This window comes from Carassius carassius, chromosome 5 (genome assembly GCF_963082965.1).
Source record: "Carassius carassius chromosome 5, fCarCar2.1, whole genome shotgun sequence".
Taxonomy (NCBI): domain Eukaryota; kingdom Metazoa; phylum Chordata; class Actinopteri; order Cypriniformes; family Cyprinidae; genus Carassius; species Carassius carassius.
In genome coordinates, this window is record NC_081759.1 from 17,957,958 (window position 1) to 17,982,922 (window position 24,965).

The window sequence follows — 24,965 nt, forward strand, 5'->3', positions numbered from 1 at the left end:
ATGGTCATGCACACGCTGTCTTCAGAATTCACTCTCCTGAGGGTTGTCAACGGAGAAACAGTTGCTGCCAACAGTACCGGGGTCACCAATGGTTTTGTCAAGCCTAAACTGGGTAATCATCTGTCGTTATTCTGAGGGTGTGTCGACACAAGGCATTTTGTGCATTTGCAGTAACAACTTGAAGGGATAGTTCACCCAAAAATAAAAATTGTCAATAATTACTCATCCTTATTTTGTTCCAAACCCAAAAGTCCTTCGTTCATCTTCAGAACACAAATTAAGATATTTTTTTGATGAAATCTGAGAGCTTTCTGAACCTCCATAGACCGCAACATTGAATCTCTGATGTAACATGGATTATTTTAAATGGATACTTTACTCTAAAATGAAAATTTTGTCATTAATCACTTACCCCCATGTTGTTCCAAACCCATAAAAACTTTGTTCATCCTTGGAACACAATTTAAGATATTTATTTAGTTCGGTTGAATCGTACCAGAGTTCGTTTCCCCCTTTGGTGTGGTTCGTTTGGGCAGGTGTGAAAGCAGCAATCGCACTCGGGTGCACACCAAAGGCGGACCAAACAAGCATACCGAGACCTGCTTGAAAAGGTTGTCTCGGTACGCTTTCAAACTAACTCTGGAGCGGTTCGTTTGTGGTGAGAACGTGATCCGACCTCGAACAGACCCAACTGCAAAAAGTACTGATCATTTTTGGACTAAACCAGCTGCCGTAGTCAATACAAACTATATACTAGATTATGGCCGGGGTCAAAACCAGCCCGCGCAGTCGTCTCTCCATAGTTGTTGTTTGCTGGCTTTTCCTCTTATGTTGGTATTTTCTCACACGTAAATTCTGACCAATCAAAAAGCAGTTTAGGAAACACGTCATTGCCAATGAGTGATGTGGATGTTGTCATGTGACTGCATTTTGGTTTGTTTCAACTGGTTCGGGTCAAAGCTATCAGTGTGGTGTGAAAAGGAACCAAAAAAAGCTGAAAAATGCTATAAAGTATAATTTTTTGCCCCTGGTTCGGACCAAATGAACCGAACTAGAAAGCACCCTTAAATTGTGTTTGGAAGCTGAATTAAGCTTTTACGGGTTTGGAACGACATGGGGGTAAATGATTAATGGCGAAATTTTCATTTTGGGGTGGAGTATCCCTTTAACCATGTCCTTACTACCTTTCTAGGCCTTGAATGTGTCCGTTGCATTGCTGTCTATGTAGGGTCAGAAAGCTCTCGGATTTCATCCTAATTTGTGTTCCGAAGATGAACGAAGGACTTGAGGGGGGAGTAAATAATGACAGAATTTCTATTTTTGGGTGAACTATCCCTTTAAACTGGTAAATCAATTGAGTGCTTATAATAATGTTCCTGGTATTATACGTTAACCGCAAACCCCCATTCAGATCTGGCTTTTGTAAGATTGAATGGTTTGGAATTCAATTTAATTGACAGGTAGCGGTTGCAACTTGTTCTCAACCGATTAACCTGGTTAAATAAAGGTATAAAGGTATAAATAAATAAATAAAAGATTATCGCCATTTTTCATGATCCAGTCAATTCTTGATGATTAAATCTGACTATTTTCAATTATGTCCTCCCACGATTTCTCTCAGAAATATAACATTGCAGTAGTAATATGGTTGTAAATTGAATGCCATGTTGACTGAATGGCATCTCCATCAACACTGACATGACCTTTGGTAAATAACAAAGACTAAATAGATTTCATGGAAGAACTTCGCTAAGCTCTTGTCCTGTTCACAACATTATTTATATAACATTTTTATGGAGTCAAAATAATGCCGCATATATACGCAAAAAAAAAAAAAGTTTTGCAAACGAAAATAAAGAATTGCAAAAGAAAATAGTACTGGGAGAAAAAAAAACAAAGTTTTGCAAACAAAAATAAAGAATTGCAATACATAAATGAAACGGCACGAAAGCTGTTTTGCAATACATATTTTCCATGGTCATATCTATTAATTTATTTGCAACGCTGCTTTTTTTTGTGTGTGTCAGTCTAGTTTGAGCTTGCGATGCCGTTTTCCCTTTGCGCTTCACTTTTCTGCGCGTCTCGCTTTGTGGCACTGGTTTGATGTGGGGGTGGAGCCAAGGGACGGGGGCGTGTACAACATGCCTCCCTGGAAGTGACATCATCGGCGCGTGACTCAGCTCACTGATCCGGGTACGGCTTGCGATTGGATCGTTTCTTTTTATTCAATCAATAGCATTAAAACATGCATGTTTTCTATTATTTAATTTATTAACAAATGTATGTGTGTATTAGAAGTGTTTGCTCAAGTTAAAGAAGTTGTTACCATGAACATCTGCTGTTCATTTCTCTCAATGTGCACATTTTATAGCATTTAAATGTGTATTGTTTCAAAAAAAGCTTCTGTGCGCTGGCGTCCTCCCACAAGTTAAGAGATTTTAAACCAACACTGTTAATACACATGCAGTTAACCAAATGAAACAATACACATTTTAATGCTATAAAAGTGTGCACATCGAGAGAAATAAACAGCAGATGTTCATGGTAACAACTTCTTTAACTTGAGCAAACAATGCTAATACACACATACATTTGTTAATAAAGTAAATAATAGAAAACATGCATGTTTTTATGCTATTGAATAAATAGAAACGATCCAATCGCAAGCCGTACCGGATCAGTGAGCTGAGTCTCGCGCCGATGATGTCACTTCCAGGGAGGCATGTTGTACACGCCCCCGTCCCTTGGCTCCGCCCCCACATCAAAACAGTGCCACAAAGCGAGACGCGCAGAAAAGTGAAGCGCAAAGGGAAAACGGCATTGCAAGCTCAAACTAGACTGACAAACAAAAAAAAAGCAGCATTGCAAATAAATTAATAGATATGACCATGGAAAATATGTATTGCAAAATCATTGCTTTCGCGCGGTTTCATTTATGTATTGCAATTCTTTATTTTTGTTTGCAAAACTTCGGGTTTTTTTTTTCTCCCAATACTTTAATTTTCGTTTGCAAAAATCAATTTTTTTTGCGTATATATGCGGCATTATATTGACTCCTGTGTCAATAAATACATATATATCTTTCCTTCATGAAACATCCTAACTGACACACCAGCAATGTTTGTGTTTACAGTTTGCGAACATTATCAACTCTCTTTTTCTTCTCCTCAGTCCCTCGGCCGATCATTCATCCACTCTCCAGCCCCAGTAACATGTTCTGCGTTACCAGCCTGGACCCCGACACGCTGCCCTCGGTGGCCACACTGCTCATGGACGTCATGTTCTACTCGGGAGGGTAAGAGCTCCGTGCGGGCCTCTCCTCCTGGCTTACATATGGCAGTAACCGAGAGCCATCTGTCAGATCTATTAGAGAATGATGATAATATACACAGGTCGCTGAAGGGAATGCATTATGTGATCACAGGGGAGAAAAAACTGGAAACAATATGAGCAGTGTGTATTTGTAATGTTTTGCTCTTCCTTATAGTGGCTGAATTTGTTTACCACTCAGACAGTGGCATCAGGCCAACAGTTAAAGGGAAAGATCTGATCAGAGTTGCCCTTTATCATACTCCTCCCCCTCCCATTTTCACTATTCCTTGTGAAAGCATCAGCTGAGTTGAACTCTAATGAAGCTTGTGTTATACCAAAAATCTCTGCTACGCTTCCTTACAGAGCAAAAGAGACCGGGGGGCAGAGTGAGGATTCTGGACACATTCGCTTTTTCTCCTTCTCGCTGATCGAGGGCTACATCTCTCTAGTTATGGATGAGCAAACCACTCGGAGGTTAGACCACCTGCAAGTTACACTTTATTAATGTCAACATGAAAACACAATTCATCCTAATACACATCCCTGGTCTTGTGCATTAATCAGCAGTGCATGCTAATACAAAAGGAGAAAGGGTTTGTTTTTGTATAAATATACTCTACTATTATTTTCCAACATATTTCTTCCAGCCACCTGTAACACTTGTATTATGCACACATTTTTCTAAATAATTCCCAATTCATAAAATCTTTTTCGTTGTTCACATGGAAATATCACATAAAGGGATAGTTCAATCAAAAATTAAAATTCTCATTATTTACACACCCTCATGTCATTACAAATTGATCAATATTATTTTCTAGGAATAAATGCCAAAATTAAATCTGTGACCATATAAAGTCATCCTGTCTCTTCAGAAGACTGAATCAAACTGATTAATACATATGGATTACTTTTACTATCTCTACAAACATTTTGAAGCATCTCTTGGCTTTAATTTAAAATATCTTCATTTGGGTTTTAAGGATAAATGAATGTCTTATGGGTTTGGAATGACATGAAGGTGAGTAATCGAGGACAATTTTCATTTTAAGGAAAACAGAAAAAAATGGCTTAATGTAATTTCATGTTGACTTTAAGGAACTGAAACATTCATTTTGTATATACACTGCAATATTGGACCTGCTTGGATTGTAAAGTGGATTTCTTTGTCTTTGCGCTTACCAGTCTTTTAGCTTGAAGCCTGCTGAATCACCATGTCTTTGTGTGTGTGGCTAAAATAGAACTTGCCCAATTAAAAAAAATCATTGTTGTCATCACTGCATGTGGTTTACATGCTGCTCTTTTCTTGTCAGGTTTCCAAACAATGTCCTCTTCACTAGTGCTTCAGGAGAGCTTTGGAAAATGGTCCGCATCGGAGGACAACCCTTAGGGTTTGGTGAGTTCAGATGACAATGAGAATCTCCTCGGTATCAAGGGACTAGAATTTGGGGGTTGGTTGTTTTGACTTGGGTCAGTAAGCAACCACCCAGAACACCTTAGAAACGTGCTTAAAAAAACAAAAACAAAAAAACTTGTGTGAAATTCCCTATCGCATGTGTTTCTATGACTGGATTTTACCCATGAAAATTCACCAAACAGTAAATGTGACTGCTTCTTAATGGGCATTTGAATGTTTTGGTAGCTGAATTTCTAAGTCGTTTATCTTCCATCAGATGAATGTGGCATTGTGGCTCAGATATCTGAACCGCTGGCGACCGCTGACATTCCAGCCTACTATATCAGTACCTTCAAGTTCGATCATGCTCTGGTGAGTTTGAGCACCCACTACTTCCCTGTCACTAAATATTCAGCTAGCAAAGGTGAAGTTTAACACCAGCAACATCTTGTGCCCATTCAGGTGCCTGAGGAGAACATCCAGAGTGTGATCGGAGCCTTGAGGACCAATGAGAGCACAGGACAATGAGACTCTACGATTGCCTAGGCGTCCCGCGTCCCAGAAAACATTTCGATTTCTTATGTCAAACTCTTAAAAGTGCCAAGAGCTTACTTGAGGACTGCTTCTGGGAGGAGTATCTGACAGAAGGGGAATGAATAAGTGGGGGGGTGGGGGGCTCTAATCTTGCAGTCAGTATTAGAAGCAACAGCATCACTTCGTGTCCATTTCTTGCAAAAAAGAAAACCCTTATCCCCACCCAACTCTACAGGGAGCCTGCAGTGGTGTGGAACCAGTGTTTTTCTTCTGTTCTCTTCTTTCTCCCCCACCCTCTTCCTCTTATCCACTCCTCCTCCGCACATCATTTTACCATGGCAACAGGGCCTGGACTTTCGCTACCAATTCTTAAGACATGGCAAATAACCATTATGTATTAGTGGCAGGTCCTCCTCCTTGAGGACACAGAATGTACTCCAATGTTTCTTGAGATTTATTTACTTTTTCCTGCCCCACTTCTTGTTTTCCCTTGCAGTGCCAAGGCATGGGGCATAAACAGGCTCCTTGTCTAAAAACGTGATGTTTTTGGGATGCAATTTGATGGTTCAGGGTTGTTGTTGTTTTAATTTCGACAACATGGTCCAGTCACAAGTTCAGTCTTTGAAAGAAGCTTTTCACGTTTTTGTTTAGAGCTTTTGTTTCTTTCCCCTCGCCTTAATCCTATATTCACTTTTCAATGCCAAGAGGCTGGGTAATGAATTAGTTGTTGTTGTTGTTGCTTTTGCCTTTAGAGTACAATCAATGGTTTTTCTGTCCACTCGGCCGAGTTGGCAGTGAACAGAGTTGCACAGAGATTGGAATCAAGGACACACACTTGTTTAGGGTATATACACAGACAAGTACATGAATCGTGCAGTTTACTGTATTTTGATTTTAAAATCGTTCCAATGAGGACGTCGCTTTTTATTACTGCCCTAGAGCCGTCACATGCTTGCGATCGGGTGAAATGTCTCTAGTCTTCACCACTACTCGCTCTTTCGAATGTTTTGCAAAGCTGTCTCTTCATTCACAGAGGAACTGTTAGGGGAAACCTGTCATTTGTTGAATGTTAGTTAAAGTCAGCTGTCACAGACACTGATGTTAGTTTAGGCCTACAAGCTCCCCTTGTCTGCACTTTATTTAAGGTCTATCTTACAGATCTTACTCTTCTGATGTGAAATACCGGGGATGAGTATCTTCCCCTTTGAAGGAGTCTCTCTTTGAAGGGGTCATTTGTTGCTCTTTACACAAGTATTGGTGTCTTTTTTCCGTAAGCTTTTCTTCTATCAGCTCCTAAGCAGAAATTTGCAGAAACCATATATTTTTCAGTGTTAAGAATGGGTGACCTGTTTGTTCAATATATTTTTGAGCTTCGATTTGATTTTCAATCGTTAACTGTCTGAACCATATTTCTTAAGCATACAGTGAGGGTTTACACCATGTGACTGCTAGACCATGTGCCAATTGAGGATTTGTTATCTAGAAGTTTATGAAGATATTTAGTCATATTTGTGATTTACAAATGATTTCTGTGGGATGATATTTGATGAAGCTACTTCTAACTACCCATACAAATGATTGATTTGGACAAATTGTTGATTAAACCAGCTTAGACACCAGAAAAGGTCATGACTTTATTACTAAAAAAAAAAAATTATTTACCTCTTTTTCTTTGTCCTACTTTCTGTAGGTCAGAAACTGTCCCTTTATATTTGCACATTTGCACCTCAGAATGTATACTGCTTTATAATTGGTATTATAATCTTATGTGATCTCTCAGTAGAGTTTGGTACAAATATAGCATGTACTTGAAATTGAAGGATACAAGAGCTTCAATTTAATATTTTATGTTCTGTCCCTGAAGTGTACTTTTTTAGGTCTTCATTTAAGGCCTCCAAAAGCATACTTTTAAAATGATCCCTTATAAGTTGCTTCTCGTTTATATTTATACATTTTTGCACCCACCTAAAAGCAATTAATTTATATATAATATAAATTTATTTTTTTTAGGCCTGAAAAACAACCATCCTTTAGAATATTTTTTATTTTTATTTAATCGGTTATGCTCTAAAATATTGAATCATCTAGTACTTGCTCAATTAACAAAACTGGCAAGCCACACTCATTGTTCTTTTGAGACAGTTATTTAGCAAATGTATAAATCAAAGTTTTTAACTATTTTATTCTATAATATATGTGATCCATCCATCTATTCTATATGACCCTGAACTATAAAACCAGTCATAAGGGTACTATTTTTGAAATTGAGATTTATACATCATCTGAAAGCTGATTAAACAAGCTTTCCATTGATGTATGGTTTGTTAGGAGAGGACAATATTTAGAAAATTTGGAACCTGAGGGTACAAAAAATCTAAATATTAAGAAAATCACCTTTAATGTTTTTTCATGGAACAAGATCTTAATATCCTAATGATTTTTGGCATAAAAAAAATTGACATTTTGTTGGCTATTGCTACAAATATACTCGCATAACTTAAGACTTTTTGTAGTCCAGGGTCACATATAGGTTGTTTCTTATCCAGTAATAACAAATGCATTGATAGAAAAAAATTGTAACTGTTTTAAAAAGATGGGAAGTGCTTTGCCAAAAACCTCTCACAGCACAGTAAAGCCAGATGCATTTTAATTTAAATATACTTTTCACGTAAATGTACAGTTTTTTATATCACATTTTTTTTCATTCAGTGTGATTTTAAACAAGACAAGCAGATATTGAAACAGCAGTTTGAACACACGGTGTCCACCTCAGGTGATGACAATTGATTATTTAGAGCAAACTTCCAAAATGTCCAAGTAGCCAACATAAGACTCATTAAGAGGTCTTGAGTTATTTAGCAGTTAGACTCATGTCTATTTTTGAGGTCAGCACTGTCAACAGCAGAGGAGGTGTCACATTTCCTTGTTACCTTAAGTAAGGCCTTAAAGGCTTGATGCAGAGACAGGAAGACTCCTGAGTGAAGGCCTGTAACAAGTCCAAAGGTTCTGGAGAAATAATGAAACGTGGCATTCTGATGGTGTTCGCTGAAGTGCCTGAAATAATAGTACGAATTTGCCTTGACAGTCTCATATGATTGATCTGACCAGCGCCACCATGTGGTCAACACCACATGCAACATCCGTCACATGGCCTGGCACGGTCACCTAAAACAAATGACGAGCATTGGCATAAAGAAAACAGATTAACAACTAATATCTACTGCATATTGTTCTGTTAATTTAACATTTTAATTTACTACAATTAACAAAAAGTATAAATATTCAATATTCAAAGTTTTCACCTCATGCAATGAGTTGAAATTATGTTCATTGGGAGATTTTCTAAGTAAATTTCAATCTTTGTGATTAGCTGTGATTCATAAGAATAATTAAACAGCATTTTATGTAATAATTTTGGTCAAAAATTCAACTGGCAACTAACACTTCGTGTTAAAAGAAAGAATGCAATGTTTTTGGTTTCTTACCCTCCATGGAAAATACTGGTCATCGTGTTTTCCAATGCCGAGACATCCTCTCACATTCTTACCCCAAACAAACAGCTCACCTCGATCTGAAAACAATATTCATGTAGCAAATAACTCAGCCTACTATTTACGTGGATGTTAGCCAGGGACCAGACTGGATTTAATACCACCATGGTTATGAAAGCATTTGTAGCAGGTGTTTTTAGGAGAAAGAACATTTAACAGTATCCTGCATGAGAGTACATTTAAAATCACTTCAGGAGAACCTCATAATAATAATAATCATAGTCAATAACGTTTTGACTGTAGATTACCTGTGATAGCTGCAAAGTGATTGAGTCCACAGCGGATGGACGAGACCTTCACTGTAGGGTTGAACTCTGACCTCCCAAAAAACGTGGCTGGCACTCTTTCTGGGATAGCAGACTCGGAAAGTTTCGGGCCTTTTCCCAGGATTCCAAAACCCCAAACAAACACTTCTCCTTCCTCTACAGAGATTAAGTTATTTAATTTGTTACATAAGCATTGCTAAGAAAAGATAATTCAAAGCAACAATTCACGATTTTCAACAGTATCCAGTACAGCTGGTTCAACAATTGTGCATTCAAATATTAAAATCCATTGAGCATTTTCAATTATGATAATGACAATTCATGGTACCACTTTATCTATAAAATATGCATATAAAATATTAATTCATATATATATACACACATACACAGTTGGTAATGCACTTAAGTACAATGATTGTTTATGGTATCAGGTATTAACCCTAGGTTTGAATATTACCTCATATTACTGTATTGATTTTATTTAAATTTATATAAACTAAACTTAAAAATTAAAAGCTAAAATAAACCAGGTTTAAGCTTATCCCCTTGAAAATATTTTAAAAAGATATACTTAATTCATCCCCTGAGATTTTTTTTCTTTTTAATAATTTACATTTATTCATTTAGCAGATGAAATACATAATATTTCAGCTTCTTTTAAAAAGTGTTTTGACCTGTTTTTATTTTAAAATTTGATACATTTATGATTTAAATAATTAGCTTTTAATCAACTTACAAAGTTTGCGAAACAAACTATAAGGCGGCAAAACCTAGCACATTATATTATATAGCATCAGGGTTACTATTGTTAACAACAAACAGAACTAAACATTTTCATCAATTGAAATAAAATATTAATTTGTATTGGTTTAGCTATGGCAACATTTATCATTTTTTTTAGTCAAAGTGCTTAAAATATTTAATTGTGCTATTTACCATATTCAGGAACAATTTACATTGTACTTCAGAGAGCACCATAGTATTTTAGGTCTTTTTTTTTTTTTTAAGTGCACTGAATTGTTCCAGGAAACAATAACACTGAATAAGAGTGTAATCTTACCATTCAGCACAGCCACCTGTGTTCCTCCACATGCCGCCTGTCTGACTTGACCCACACCCCTCAGGGCCAGCAGCCGTGGAGAGCTAATCTGAAAATCAGACTTTGCAAATGAGCTGCTCAGCCTGTCATTGTTGCACTTTGACTATATTTTACATATGAAACTCCTTAAGTGTTACTTCTATGACGGTGAACAATCACTGGTATCTGTTTGCCAGTTGTGCTCTTTACCTGTGTGGCCTCAGTGACAGAGGCAAGCTGCAGGTACTCCGAGTTTCCCCAACCAAAAACCTGCCCGTCTGTGGACACGGCCAAACTACAGTCTCCATATGTGGCCACCTGCTGAACTTTGACCCCAGCCAGATCTCCTCCGATGGGTACCGGACAGGAGGCCTTGTTGTGATGGCCCAGGCCTTAAAATACATACCAGAGACATTAATCCTGAGGGAAGGGTCACATGGTCTGAAGTGTACAAGTAAGAGCCGTGAGTCACCGACTGTTGTCTGGATACAATTTTGGGAAAATGCCTAGAGGAGGGTTTCATAATGGAGTGGAACAAAAAGAGGGTCTAAAAGAAAAGAGACAATGACAGATAGATGGTGAAACGAACCTGTTTGTCCATCTGCACCCCACCCACAGGCATACACTGAGCCTCTGTCTGTAAGAAACAGACTGTGATCCTGCCCACAAGCCACCTACAGGACGAGAGGAGCAGGACAGATGAAATATATAGCTTTTAATATATGGTTTTATTCTGATTAAAGCTTTAATACAGCACAGCAACCGTACGTGCATCCATGTATAACGCTTCTCATTGCTTTGTGAAAATAAGTGTATAAATGAACAGTTTGTTGGAGCTGATCTGACAATCTGAAAGAGAGAGAGATGCAGACAGGGCGACGTGAGGAACAGGACTGAGAACCGCTGCTTTAGAACACTAGTTTTAAACTTGAGAAATTGGAATCCATTAGAAGACAGAATCGCGATTCATATGCACAGATTTTTACGTGCACCCCTAGTTTTCTCTTCCTCTTCTCCACAGCAGCACAACATGGCCTCACCTCCTTTGTTGCGTGTTCCCGGGGGCAGGGTTTATCTGGGTTTGTGATGTAACAGACCCGGGAAGAAGCTAGTTGTAGTCCCTTACCAGCTGTTTTTGTATGCATTAAACGGCCAGAATTTTAAAAGATGATATCTCCGTTTGCATTGAACTTTCAGCGCTGCAATTTTGCAGATATTGTTTATTCTCAAACATCAACATTACACACTAACATTAAAAAAGTGAAAATCGCAATCAACCCCCCCCTTTAAGTAACTAAACACATTTAACCCCAAATCCTCATTATCCTAATGCTTGGAAATTCATGTAATCAACTCATAAGTCATCATGTTCATTTTCTTACACAAAATAATAAATCAATAAATGTTACACAAAATGTATGATATGGTACACTATCAAATGTTTTTTGACAAATGTACTTTACAATTTTAATACCATTTTTTTTTTTTATAATAATGATCACATTTCTATTTTCAATATTTGAGTAGGAGTCACAATGCACAGAAATCTTAATGGTCCATAAACCAGTTTTTATAGTCTTTATGTAAAATATTATTTAATGAATACTGCCATTCAAAAGTTTCTGAAAGAAGAGTCTTATGTACATAAATGCTGCATTAATAAAATTGTGGAATACTACATTATAAAAAAGCTGTTTTCTAATTTAATAATATATTTAACATTGTTTTATTTTTTTCTATGATGGCAAAGCTATATTTTTTTAGCAGCTATTACTTAATTCTTCAGTGTCACATGATGCTTCAGAAATCATTTTAATATGCTGCCTTGCTATTCAAGAAACATTTATTATCTAGTTGAAACTGCTTAATTGTGTTTCAATATAAACCCCACATTTTTATAGGGTGATTATTTCTTTTGATTTTGGGTTGAAAAGACACAAGAGGACTTTAAATTTTATACCTGTGAGTTTCCATCAAAAGAATGCGAGTAGAAAACTAGATTAGGAATTATTAGAACTAATAAGAATCTTAGGTCTGTAAGATATGTATTTAGATGTTGATTTTGTTGCATTTACCATCAACTATGAATCCATCAATATACTGTATCATGCTAAAGTACAGTATGTCATCACATACCTGGGTGACTCGACTGTCAAAGCCCTCAATCTTGTGAACAACATGACTACCACTGCAGGAAACAGAAGAAAAGGATTACCATTCTCTAATAACATTTTAATAAAAGCAGCTTAAGCTTTATGCTCAGAAAGATTATTAGCAAATGAAACCTGAGTACATATCATGCTCTTCTTGGAAGTTAGTATTTGAGTTGATAGTATTGTCTCTAATGTTACTGCTCAAATCATAAACCCACAAAAAGAGCATTTCCCCATCATGCTTTGGTATGTCCTTTGGTGAAAAATACTGGACTTATACTGGCGATGGACAAACCTGTACACTTCATCCTCCACAATCTTCCTCCCACACTGCCCATAAGCATTATTACCCATGCTGAAAACTAATGAGAGAGAAAGAGAGACATGAAGGACTCATCACACTACAGCATTTGAAATTGATTTACTTTATATAGAATCCGAGCACCTATAAATACAACTGAGAACACCTCGCGCTACAGAAAGGTGCTTTATAATGACAATACATGGCAGAAAGGTTATAGTGTTTGCTGACCTCCCTCAGAGTCTGTGAGCACTAGTGAGTGAGCACGTCCACATGAGACCTGCAGCACTCGTGTCTCCTGAGGGTTCACCAGCGGAAGAGACACCGGAGACGCTTCCAGGACATAGTCGTAACTCTTATCTGCAAACACAAGACAAAGCAGCTGATTTAGGAATGTGCTTGACGAAAAGCTTGCTTGTTAATTAGTAGATTCAGTTTGCAGCTCATTCCTTTAAAGAGGAACTGAATGGATCATTAACAGCCACTACATGAATCTTCCCATGGCATGTTCAAAAGGAAGTGCTGAAGAACACTTTCACATTAGCTACCATCGGATAAGAACAGAGAAGAAAGAAATGGTACTGTAACAACCCTACTTCCCCAACAAAAACCTGTCATGAAACTGCTAGTGTTTTTTTAAAGTACCTTGCAATTAATGTGGTAGTTATTTCAAACCACTGTTGGAAATGCTTTACCATGGGCACATGAGTTACTGACAGTAGAGTGCAATGGTATTTTGGGGTTTCTTACATCGGTCATGTTGAGTACGCTGAAAGCCCAGCTGGGAGTCTTTGTTAAGGCCCATGCCCCACAATTTGGTCAGATCTCTGCTATTAGATGCCAATAGGGTGAAGCCATATCCACAGGCTGCTGAGGAAATCTACCAAAATGCAAACATAACATATACGACCATAAAAAAAGGCATTTTTTTCAGCTAGGTCATATTATATTGATCAAGAGTGGCAGTAAAAACATTTATAATGATACAAAAGATTTCAAATATCTAAAATGTCTTTTTGAACTTTCTATTCATTAAAGAATTATATAACACACATCAAGGTTTCCGCAAACATATTAAGCAATTCTTCAATAATGTTTTTAAAAAACAGCATATTAGATTAATTTCTTAAGGGTCATGTGACACTAAAGACTGGAGTAATGGCTGCTGAAAATTCAGCTTTGTAATAATATTTCATAATAATGCTATTTTTAGTGTATTTGTAACAAAAAAATGCAAATATATAAGACTTCTTCAAAACAATAAATAAATATTAACAACCCTAAACATTTGAACGGCAGTGTATAAAATATTTATCACATTTCTCGCATTTTTTGGTACTTTTTTGTTTAAGTTAGGGTAGAACATCACCTTCTGTTCAGTATCCAGGCGGTAAGGTGTGAGCTGGTACTTCCTGGGCTTTTTTCTTCCACTGTCTGGCACTACAAAGCTAGGGATCCCTAAAGCTCCAGTGTAGCTGAAGCCCCACACAAACACCTTCCCTTGGGGCTTCCTGTGCTGCCCCACATACTGGAACACGGGGGTGTCATCTTGCTGCTCACGCTTTTTTGGGGTACCAACTGATCGGGTTGCATACGCATGGAGACCCAGCTGAAAACCACGACGGCCACAGGATCGAAGGCTGACTAATGCCATTATGACAGTCACCTGCATAAAACACAAAATTCCAACATAAACTCTGAAATACTTTATTCCAATGCTGAATTTTCATGAAATTAATCCAATACTAACATGAAATACCATGGCATAAGCATGATTTTATATTTATTTTTTATTTATTTATGCACGGTAGCATTCATCATGGTAGTTCTATATCTAGTATTATCTTACGTACCTTGGAGAAGCATGTAAAAACAATAAATACATATATATGGTAATCAAATTTACAAAGTAATATTAACATGACTTTTGGTTACAGGTATCATGGTGCACCTTGTAAACACAATGGTAAATTAATATATGTATATGAAATATATAAAGTTCATTGTATTACTATATGATACTAAAGTGTTCTGTACTCTGTTTTGTTTGGAGGTGAATTCAATAATACTCACACTCAATGATCGAAAAATCCTCTAGAATTTATTTGACACACCGCTTCCAATACTTCGTATCACATAATATGATTAACACATGAGCATATCTGCGACTCTCCAAACTGGCTCGACGGCTGAAATGAAACCTACACAGTAATATAATGTGAAATTCGTCTGCTCTGTGTTTTATGCCGCTCAGACATGTTTTCTACGGAGGCAGCCATGACAGCTCACCGTATGAACTGTGACGTACGGCGTCTGACGCATGACGTACACACACAAACACGAACTATTACTTCTTCTTTTGGTTTTAACGGCAGCTTGCATCCTTTAGTGTTGCGTTACCGCCATCGTCTGGTCCAGAGCTAGTTACTTCCCATGAACAGCATCTTGTTTTTTCATATTCTTGATATTAGTCCCGTTTTAGTCAAAAACACAAATCAAATATTTAATTCCGTGTCCGTCCCTACTGCATTCCAGTAAATTATGTTCTTTAATACACGTCCAGCTATATGGCACTGATCACAAAGTCCTGTTGGGTGTTTCCTGTCATATAAAGCTTACTATTTACTACTCACTGGGTCCTTTTCTTAATCTGGTTAAAATAGTCTCTACTCTGCTGTTTTTCCCTTTCCACTGTGCCTCCTCTTGTACACACACACACACACACACACACACTAGTAATCGTCGAAGTAACCGATATAGGGGAAGGACGTGGCCTGTGTTTTCAATTCTGTTTTTCATTCATTTTGTTCCTGTACACAAAGAAAAGTTTAGCTAAAGTACATTGCCACAAAGTACCAAACGATCCATGGCACTGCCGAGGGTTTTTGGACAGGATCTTTGGTAATAGGCATATGGTAACTTTTAATAGGAAGTTATAGCATATAAATATGTTTATCATGTAGGCCAACTGACCATCTCCCAGCACCTTTTTCTTGACATCATATCACCATGCATTTGATTTGTAAACTATTATTTATTTACTTACTTGTCACTGTTTACAAAAACATCCAGAATAGTAACAAGCACAGCAAATTATAAAAATGCATACTGGAATATAGCTGATTGACATAAACGTTACACGAATAAAATCTCTAACACATAGCTTATAACAAGTTCTGTATAAACAAGTATCTGAATGCCTGTGATCATTTTGTAACAGATTCGAGTCAAGATGAAACGCTTCATCACTTCAGCTGGCCTCATGGAAGCTGATTCTCTTGCATGTGTTCTCAGTGCAGCGCTCCAGAATGAGCTGAGGACTGGGCCGAGGAGGAATGACTGGAACAATTTTATTCAGATCTTCTGCTTGAGGAGAGCCTGATTTTACGATATTCTCTACATAAACACAAACAAAATGCATTTTAAGCAAAAAATAATAACAATAGTATCCTGGTCTGTAAAACTGATCTTTTCAAAACCTTTGTCAGCCAGAGCTACATATTTGGCAGGCAATGTATTAATGTTAGAACCACATAAAGAGACGAATGGAACAGTTACTATGTGAGGAAATAATTATGTAAATGTAATTATAGAATTAATGTAAAACCTGCAATCAGTACACAATTATCATTGCTAGATATATTATCGTTCACATATAAGCAAAAAATATAATAAAGAAGAAAAATATTTGCATAAATATCTTCTTTTTTTTAATCTGTCTGCTATATCCCACTATGAGGCAGTATGTTTCTTTATGGAGAATGCACACCTCTGTTTGTCTTCCTCTCCTGCAGTGGAGATGGTGTCACATTCCTGGATTGGGAGTTTAGTCTTCCTCGCTGCTGTAAGAACCGTCGACTCTGTCTTCGATAGGTGTCCTGACTGATTCGCTGAAGTCCCTTAGGATGGATGCTGTTGGCATTGCGTATGGTAGACCTGTTGGCCAAAATAAAATAAAAATTTAAGTTTTAATCTGATATTTTGTAAATTATGACCAACCAACCAAAGACGTATTGCTCTACCTTCTGGGTGGTGGTGTTGCTCTTATGACCACATACTTCTCAGCATCCACCTCTTTCCTCTCTCCCGTCCTGCACAGGAACATAGATGGGTAGAAACCTGTATCTTCTCCTTTCCTGTATAAGACATTTGGGAATCTGATTCAGTTTTGACTCATCAAATGACTGCAAACATTTTGATTGTTTAAAAACACCAGCAAGTTAAATTTAGAGAGGCTGACTCATACCTGACCACCCACCACCCGTCAAGAAGTTTATGGATGACCTCGATCGTCTCTCCTGCCTCGAGAGTCAGCTCATCCTCTTCAACAGCTTTATACCCTTTAGTGGTTCTGTAGAGCTCTCCTGTTGTGGGTAAATATCATCAGTACAGTACAAACAGCATAATTAATCACTCCCAAAATAGTGTTTTGGGTCTCATATCAGTGGCAGTAAACATGGCAAAACACACTAACCTGCATAATTAGGGTCTGGTTCCTCTGATTCATCTGCACCATCTGGAGGCTCTAAATATGAAGCTGGCACCCAGCCTCTCCTGGACTCACACTGACAAAACCACCAGCCTGTAAACATCAGATCACATCACAATTCAGATCTGCTTTTCCCTTGAGAGAAGAGAGCTACGTGAGTATTTCATTCAAGTCATTTAACATATATATTATATGTTATACACTACTGTTCACAAGATTGGGGTTGGTATAAGATTTCTTAATTTTTTAAGGTATTTATTTGATTAAAAATATAGTACAATAATAATGATAAATAAATAGTATTATATTTTTAAGTGAAATATATTACTGTAATGACATATCTAAAAAAAAATTTTTATTCAATTTTTTTATTCTAAACCTATGTTGAAAACTGTTGAAAACTGTCACTTTTGATGATATTAATTTTCTTCTTGCTGATTATATAAGTATAAAAATATTAATTTCTTTATATAAAGTAATGTATATACTAATTGTATTATAGTACATCATTTACAATTAAAATGTCATTGTATTTTGGATAAAAAGTGCTCATAAAAAATAATATATAAGTACAGCCATATTTGACATCCTGCTCACCATTTGGGCTTTTTTCCACAATGTCCACCATGTCCCCCATCTTTAGCGAGAGCTCATGCTTTGAGCTCTTGTTGTAGTCTGCAATCACTCTGTAGCTCTCAAGCATGATAGGCCCTGTGATCTCTGCAAAAAGAACCACAGCTATATAACCTTTCGGGAAATGGCACCAGGCATATATGTATCAAAGTAGAATTTGATCTTACCTGATGTGGTGTTGCTCCGTGCTCTGTTTGTGGACATAATGAATGTCTCATTTCTTTTGTATCTATAGAAAGGTAAAAGTAAACAAAATTTCACATTTGATTATTTTATGGCTTTTTTTTTTATTTATAACAGGGACATTATCAGTGAACATCGTACAGTCATAACCACCTATGGCTTAAAGCGTAAGAGCATGTGAATAACCACTTAGCCACAGCTCCAGCTAACTTTAACCTGACAGACTTACGGATGTGGTGCTGGTGGAGTTTCATCTTCAGGCCGCATTTTGAAGAAGTCAAGTACAATTTGACAGCGGGAGATCTTCGGAGGCAAGTTGAGAAGAGAACGAAAGTATTCGGCGAGAGTCACCTGCCTCGTCTCTGTCGTTTTCTGATTGTCGAGCCATTTAGGAGCTGGGAGAGATTTAATTACAGATCATCAGATGGAATGTTTCACTTATATTGTCTTAACACAGCCAGCTCTATGGTATTGTCGTGTTGCACAAACTCTTTTGCCTTATTGATTCTAACATTTATTTTGCCATTTAAATGGGTATTTAGGGTACACTGCATATGACACATTTTGTAACTCTTGTATATTATATATTATATTATATTTTGTATGTTATATAAGCTACCAGTACTAGACACTGAGTCACAAATTAATGTTACAGTGTGAGAAATTCAACACTGTGGTATGGTCACGTTGCACACACTCTTTTCACCTCATGGTTACTATAGCGCTATCTTGCCTGAAATACTGGAAGTTCCAAAGAAAATACAGCTTATGCCCCATAAAACTGATCTGAAACTCATACTCAAAAAAAAACAGAAAGACAGTTCAATGCATGACATGCAAATAAACCTGTTTTAAAATTATGTGTGAGGCACCTTTCATGACCTATAAATAAATAAACGGATACATCTGATATGCTTGACATAAAGCAGGTGTTTCCTCTTTTCATGGGAATATTGATAATCAAATCCTATTTCTGTATTTTCTGACAAATGAAACTATCACATTATGATGACACATTTATTGCTTGCCGTAAGTCTGTAGAACTTAGTAAATCATTATGATATGTCATGTTGTCCTTTCTAAAAATGGGTCAAATGAGCTGAAGATCTGTGCTTTAATCACAAAAGCCTTTACCTGGTAAATTGGGAATGATTCTGTCCTTTGCATCAATGTCTCCTGCCTCAATAGGGAACATTTCCTTCAAAGTTTTCTGCAAAAATAAAAAAGAACTGGATTATACTAGAAATACAGTACAGGAAATTCATGCAGTGATGAAATCAAATGAAAACAGACAGGGAAAGGGAAATGTAACTCTACTACACTTTCAATTGTAGAGAACAGAAAATCAGTCTTACATGAAATGTGTGGACTTCTGGATAGCGCCTGTACACCAGCTTTTCAGATTGATCACTCCATTTAACCAGGAGCATGTACACCTTTAGTACAAGGAATAAAAAAGAAACCATTTTACCATATCTTATAGCAAAAAAGGACAATCTTCAAAAAACTAAACTTGTTTTCTGTATTTTCACAATTTTGGAGCAGCTAACTCACATAGTGCTGGCTGGGGAAGAATCTTTTCTCAAAGCCTAACAGTTCCACGAGTCGCACATAAGATTGAGCCATCCTGCACAACAGAGGTCTGAACACGAAGTGAAGGGGTAAAAGAGAGTCTGCTTAGAGTTATTATATACTATGACAGTGGGAGGGGCGACCACTCAAGCACTTCCTTTTTCACTCCTGATCATCTAAACCTGATGATGAAATACATATAGGAAACTCCAGAATTAGTTATGTGTTTAACATTTTACAGTAAGTGTATTTACATTTATTTATGTGTGATGATTAAACATAATTTGGATGATAAAGAATGTATTTAGACACTATTTTGCAGAATACACAATGGTACATATTTTAATTAATGTATATGATGGAAAATAGTCAATTGGTTTAATCAATCAACCAAAGTAAATTAAGATAAAACACTAGACAGATAATCAGACCCCCAAGCCCAGCCTAAGAACAATGCATTACTTGGTAACAATATACACCTATAAAACTATTTAGGAGCCACCTTTAAATGCAGAAAGACAAACGTAAAGAACACTTCACAGAAACAAATGATTAGAGAAATGTTTAAGGAAGGGGCCCCATATATTAATTTGACAGATTTTTGTGATTTTAATCCTAATAAAGATCCTACTTAAGATGTTCCAAACCTGCATGCGTTTCTTTCTTCTGTTGAACACTTAAGATTCTATTTCAAAGAATGTTTGTAATCGAACTGTTGCTGGTAGCCAATGTCTTCCATACCATGAAAAAAATAATATGGAAGTCAATGGGGACTAGATACTGTTTGGTTACACACATTCTTAAAAATATCATCTTTTGTGTTTAACAGAAGAGAAAAAAACTCATATAGAATTAAAACAACTTGAGAGTGAGTCAATGATGATAGGATTTTCATGTGTGAACTACCCACAAAATGTATGTGAACTATTCACAAAAACTGTATTTCACAAAACATCTTAGGGCTAAAAGTAGCTCATAACTCACCAATTTAAGAGAAAATCTTAAAAATAATAGGCATGTCAATGCCAAATTTAGGACTCCTAAACTTTTGCTCTAAGAGTATTTCACAAAGTGTTTTAGCTCTAAAACTAGCTCCTAGGTTAGGAGTAGTGAAGAGGACTCGTAAGTCAATAAAACCAAGACTATCCTAAAATGGCTGTTGCTGGCAATCTGCCTCGGAACATAAACATATTAGAAACATTTGATAATATTGACCTTTAAAAAAAGTATTTTCTGAGGTTTTGGAGGTTATGCCAACTCCAAATTTTTATTTGATTATGTCCTTGATTTCATTAACCAGTTGGGCATGAAGTAACCACTGTTCTAGCATCCAGTTTGTTTCTTTCTTGTTGTTGTTTTTTACATTTGCATGTTTTACTATCAGCCATGATTATTCTACTCTGTTAATTAAAAGGCTGTTTATATGCATATTCACTAATTATGAAAAGCATACATATAAGAGGCTGACATTAAGCTGAACACATACTTGTTTAATTAGTGACACGTATCCTGCATTTTAAAATATTTTATTTGAATGTGGAAATTAACTTTTTTAAGCCTTTATTTGAATATAGCAACATAATGCACTATACAATATTTCTATGAATAAATCTCTGACAGAGACAAACAGCCAATCACTGTGTGCATAGTTAAAAAACTCTTAGCTTAAAACTTTTACTGCTATTTAGGAGAACTTAGTTGTAAGATAAAATGATTTGTGAATATGGTCCCAGGTCTACTGTATTTCAACACACACATAGTTTTTCATAGTTGATGTCATTGTTGGCTTACAGTTAAAGGCAGGGTAGGTAAAAAAATGTATAAAAAACTTTTTTTCCAAATTTGTTTAAACTTTATTTATATATCAATACATAATTAATATGTAAGTACTCTGAAAAAGAAAGTATAAAAATCGAGTGACTGTAGACCTCTCACGACTGTTTTGAAGACAGCTCATTATTTACATTCACTCCACCCCCTCCCTTCTGGGCTCCTTCAAAAGCCTCTACTACAGCTCGCTAAGTAATGTTATGTTAGCTATATTACGCAGCTACGTGTGCTAATGACACATGCTTCATGAAAAAAATATGTATGATCAAAATACAAAAAGAAAGATTTACCTGTCCAGCAGAAATAAAGCCATCAAGGAGTCACTTTTCAGCCCCTTGAGTTCCTTCAGTTCTCGCCATCGCTGGAAAGCCACGCCGATTTTTATTTCTTTGTTTATCCAAAGACTTTTTGTCATTGCCTTTTCTTGTACTGTTACTGTCTTCCTTTTTTTGCCTGGTTTGCCTTCACTAACTGCATAGGCTGGTACTGTGAATTTTGCTTGCTGTTTCTCTGCCATTGTTTTGGTATTCCTATAGGATCCGTGCCTGTTGAATCAAACGTGCTGTTTCCTCAAATCAAACGTGCACGCGCAAGTGGGCAGGTCATGTGTGGCAAAAGGGTGGTTGCCATGGTTGCGAGAGAGTGACAGTCGCCTAAGCCAATCCTATGTTTCGTCCAGAAATGGAAATAATGAGCTGTGTTTAATACAGATTAAACGGTCTAGAGTCACTCGATTTTTATACTCTTTTTATCAGAGTACTTACATTTTAATTATGCATTGATATATATAGAAAGTTTAAACAAATTTGGAAGAAAGTTGTTTATACATGTATTACCTACCCTGCCTTTAATGCAGACATTCTCTATGAGCAGTTTCTTACGTTCAAATCTTTGTCTTTAGATGTCCTTGTTTGCTCAAAAAGAGAAGGAAGCAAATGTAAAAACAAACTCTTTTTCAGGTGGCCATGACGTTTTATGGCTTATTCCTCTCTTTTTTAATCACCAAATTGTTTTGTAGTTATAACTTATAACTGTGGTGTTTCATCAACATAAGAGTCATGTCTGTTTCCAACTAGCAATACTCAGTGAGTTATAACTTATAAGTCACTGAGTATTGCTAGTTGGAAACAAACATGACTCTTATGTTGATGAAACACCACACTGCTTCTGAAGTCATTTTATAAAAGCTTCATGACTTCAGCTAGTCAATTTTACAAGGGATTTCAGAAGAATTGTGATGACTTACATAACCACACACTATACACCACAAAATGCAAAATGCAAGTTCTGAAGCATTTCTGGACTGATATTTAATGTGAAAAGTGCTGCATAAATATAATTCTGGTCTATATATTTACCATAACTCTAATAGTAGCTAGAAAAGAAAATATTAAATACAAAGTCTTTTTTAACTGGCTTCAGTACAGTAACTATATAAAAACAGAATATTTGTGACCCTGTTTGTGAAATCCAGGCTAAAGTCTCAAAACCTTATTATGAGATAACTAGGATCAATGTTTGATTTCAACCATTAATTTCAACATGATTTCAGTTTTTGATATAGCCTTGCTCTGTCAATATTAAAGATATCAAGGTTACATTTTCACAGAATGTTCTTTACCTTTTAAGTAGAAAACAGTAACACAGCCAGGGTCACATTTAATTTCTATTCAAGGCAAGGCAAGGCAAGTTTATTTATATAGCACATTTCGTACACAATGGTAATTCAAAGTGCTTTACATAAAAGAAAGTAAAATAATCATGAAGAAAAATAACAAAAATAAAACAAGGAATTTTAAAACTTTTAAAATGATTAAAAAATGTACTTAATTAAAATTAATTTAAAAACAGTTAGAAAATGATTTTACATAAAAAATAACAAGTTTCTTCAGTTTCTTTCCTCACATACAAAGGACTTTCTTCAAAATATATTGCTGCATTTATATTTTTGGAAGAGGGTCCCTCACAAGGGGATCAGTTTAAATATCACCTAAACTACACTACAGACATCAATCTGTCACTGTAGGTAATATTTTATTAATATTTATTACCATATTGTAACTACAAACTACTTATTTGTTTGTAAATTTGCAGTCATTTTAAGTAATGTTCAGCTTTTTAGGTAAGATACAAGGCAAATTTAAACAAAAAATACAATAAAATAAATAATAATAATACTGCTATTCATGAACACCTCATAAGATTCCTTGTGATAGTGACAGTTTTCAATAGTAGGTGTGTTACCACATTAACAAGATAATAAAATGTAAACATTCTGGTTCTGAGTCATTATTGAAGTCATTTCAAATATGGAAGAAATGAAGAAATTTGTGAAAGACCCGTGGTCTGCATGATTCCTTCATGACATTTCTTTACCCGCACTAGACATACTCCCATACATAAACACACACCCAATTCTTTAGTGGTTATAAGACGGTTTGTCTTAATTCTCATTTCCCTTTTTTTACCTTTTTCATGTGACTTGATTTTAGAAGGTCATCAAGGATCATTAAAACACAATCTTCCTGCATTTATAAAGTCTTCTTCTGATTTAATGTGGCAGCTGAGTAGCTTCATAACTTTTTACTATGGAAACAGGTGAATTAAGAAAACAAATGGGCAGATTGGGATACCTCACTGCTTCGGTCTTTCCCAACCTAGACACTATAACTAGATAGTGCTTACATTGCTACTTTTCATAGATTACCATAACGAATGACTAATAACCTCCAAGAACTGCTTAGAGAACTATTGAGCTTCAAAAACAAAAATCAAAAAAAAATCTCATCATCTCATTTCCTCAAAGGACACCTTCCGAATTGCCACATCAGTTTATATTTTACTCACCAGGGTGAAACGAAGTGTAAGATGTGTGAATCATGTTAAAATTAAAGACAGTGAGTGAAAACGCTGTCATGTCTTTGAACAGCAGGTTTTCATCACTGAAAATACACTTGAATTATTCATTTAAAACTTTGATTGTTGCACAAACTTGATATTCAGCATTGGTATTTGTTTTTACTGAAAATTACAGGCCTGCTAAACAAAACAACAACAAAAATATATAAATTTATGTATATGATGGTAGACCTAACAAGCTTAGAGACATTTATAATGTGTTGTGTGTTAAATAGACAACATCTTAATGTCTTGGATTTTGATATTTTGTTACAGTTTTTCTCGATTGTTAAAACACTTTAACCAGGCTTTGGAACTAAAATTTCAAAACCAGAATGCCAATTTTGAAAAAGAACACCCATCTTGCTGAACTATAAACACTATTTCCCTGCTTTAACACATGAGTCAGATTTGGTGAACTGTTACTGCAAAACTCTACACACAAATCTCTACATTTCTCATTTAGAAAACACTAGCATTTACAGTAATATTGTTCACTCAAGTCTGCACAGTTTAGAGTTCAGAGTTCAGAGAGTTCAGTTCAGAATTCAGAGTGGAAGAGTACCCAAAAGGAAACACTGAGTCAAAATTTATCACACACCAATCAGAAACTTCAACAGATAGATACAAGTGGAAGAGGAAGAGGAGGAGGAGGAGGAAGAGGAGGGGGAGGATGAGGGGCAAGGAGACAAGGAGACTCAGATTAAATTTGTGCCACTAGCTGACCATGTCCTTGTCCATGGTATGACTATGAGGGAGGCTGGGAGAT

The 24,965-nt window shown here is 36.2% G+C and overlaps 4 protein-coding genes across 4 annotated transcripts in view; 2 read left to right on the top strand and 2 right to left on the bottom strand.

The window, feature by feature from the left end:
- The window catches only part of LOC132140887 (cytosolic arginine sensor for mTORC1 subunit 2-like), a 22,216-nt gene extending 16,217 nt beyond the window's left edge, over positions 1-5,999 (top strand). Inside the window, exons 4-9 of the mRNA XM_059549939.1 lie at positions 1-112; positions 3,172-3,295; positions 3,676-3,786; positions 4,626-4,708; positions 4,986-5,080; positions 5,171-5,999. The exon at positions 1-112 is cut by the window's left edge and continues 21 nt beyond it. Of these exons, the coding sequence (XP_059405922.1) occupies positions 1-112; positions 3,172-3,295; positions 3,676-3,786; positions 4,626-4,708; positions 4,986-5,080; positions 5,171-5,236 (591 nt within the window). The 3' untranslated portion in view covers positions 5,237-5,999. The remainder of the gene's footprint in view (positions 113-3,171; positions 3,296-3,675; positions 3,787-4,625; positions 4,709-4,985; positions 5,081-5,170) is intronic.
- Positions 1-24,965, top strand: part of LOC132140889 (alpha-ketoglutarate-dependent dioxygenase alkB homolog 4-like) — a 62,598-nt gene that overhangs the window by 31,893 nt on the left and 5,740 nt on the right. The window lies entirely within an intron of this gene.
- On the bottom strand, positions 7,698-14,911 carry LOC132140888 (RCC1-like G exchanging factor-like protein). Its single transcript, XM_059549940.1, has 12 exons — positions 14,665-14,911; positions 13,961-14,257; positions 13,342-13,471; positions 12,823-12,951; positions 12,586-12,652; positions 12,274-12,325; positions 10,727-10,811; positions 10,348-10,529; positions 10,120-10,207; positions 9,042-9,215; positions 8,728-8,813; positions 7,698-8,407 (listed from the first exon to the last, which is right to left on the bottom strand). Exons 2-12 carry the CDS (start codon positions 14,243-14,245, stop codon positions 8,330-8,332), a joined length of 1,356 nt encoding a protein of 451 aa, XP_059405923.1. The 5' UTR covers positions 14,246-14,257; positions 14,665-14,911; the 3' UTR covers positions 7,698-8,329.
- On the bottom strand, positions 15,606-19,569 carry LOC132140315 (neutrophil cytosolic factor 1-like). The gene is made up of 11 exons (XM_059549106.1): positions 19,451-19,569; positions 19,252-19,332; positions 19,031-19,106; positions 18,126-18,291; positions 17,881-17,942; positions 17,678-17,800; positions 17,066-17,173; positions 16,838-16,955; positions 16,614-16,727; positions 16,361-16,527; positions 15,606-15,987 (listed from the first exon to the last, which is right to left on the bottom strand). The coding sequence occupies exons 1-11, from the start codon at positions 19,520-19,522 to the stop codon at positions 15,842-15,844; spliced, it is 1,233 nt and encodes a 410-aa protein (XP_059405089.1). The 5' UTR covers positions 19,523-19,569; the 3' UTR covers positions 15,606-15,841.

Excerpts from the sequence above, each read along its gene's own strand:
- LOC132140888 (XM_059549940.1), bottom strand. The coding sequence starts at position 14,245 with ATGGCATTAGTCAGCCTTCGATCCTGTGGCCGTCGTGGTTTTCAGCTG. Across the intron at positions 13,472-13,960 it reads GCCTGGATACTGAACAGAAG|ATTTCCTCAGCAGCCTGTGG; the intron begins GTGATGTTCTAC and ends GCATTTTGGTAG. Across the intron at positions 10,530-10,726 it reads GGGTGCAGATGGACAAACAG|GCCTGGGCCATCACAACAAG; the intron begins GTTCGTTTCACC and ends ATGTATTTTAAG.
- LOC132140315 (XM_059549106.1), bottom strand. The coding sequence starts at position 19,522 with ATGGCTCAATCTTATGTGCGACTCGTGGAACTGTTAGGCTTTGAGAAA. Across the intron at positions 19,333-19,450 it reads TCTTCCCCAGCCAGCACTAT|GTGTACATGCTCCTGGTTAA; the intron begins GTGAGTTAGCTG and ends CTTGTACTAAAG. Across the intron at positions 16,528-16,613 it reads GCAACACCACCACCCAGAAG|GTCTACCATACGCAATGCCA; the intron begins GTAGAGCAATAC and ends TTTGGCCAACAG.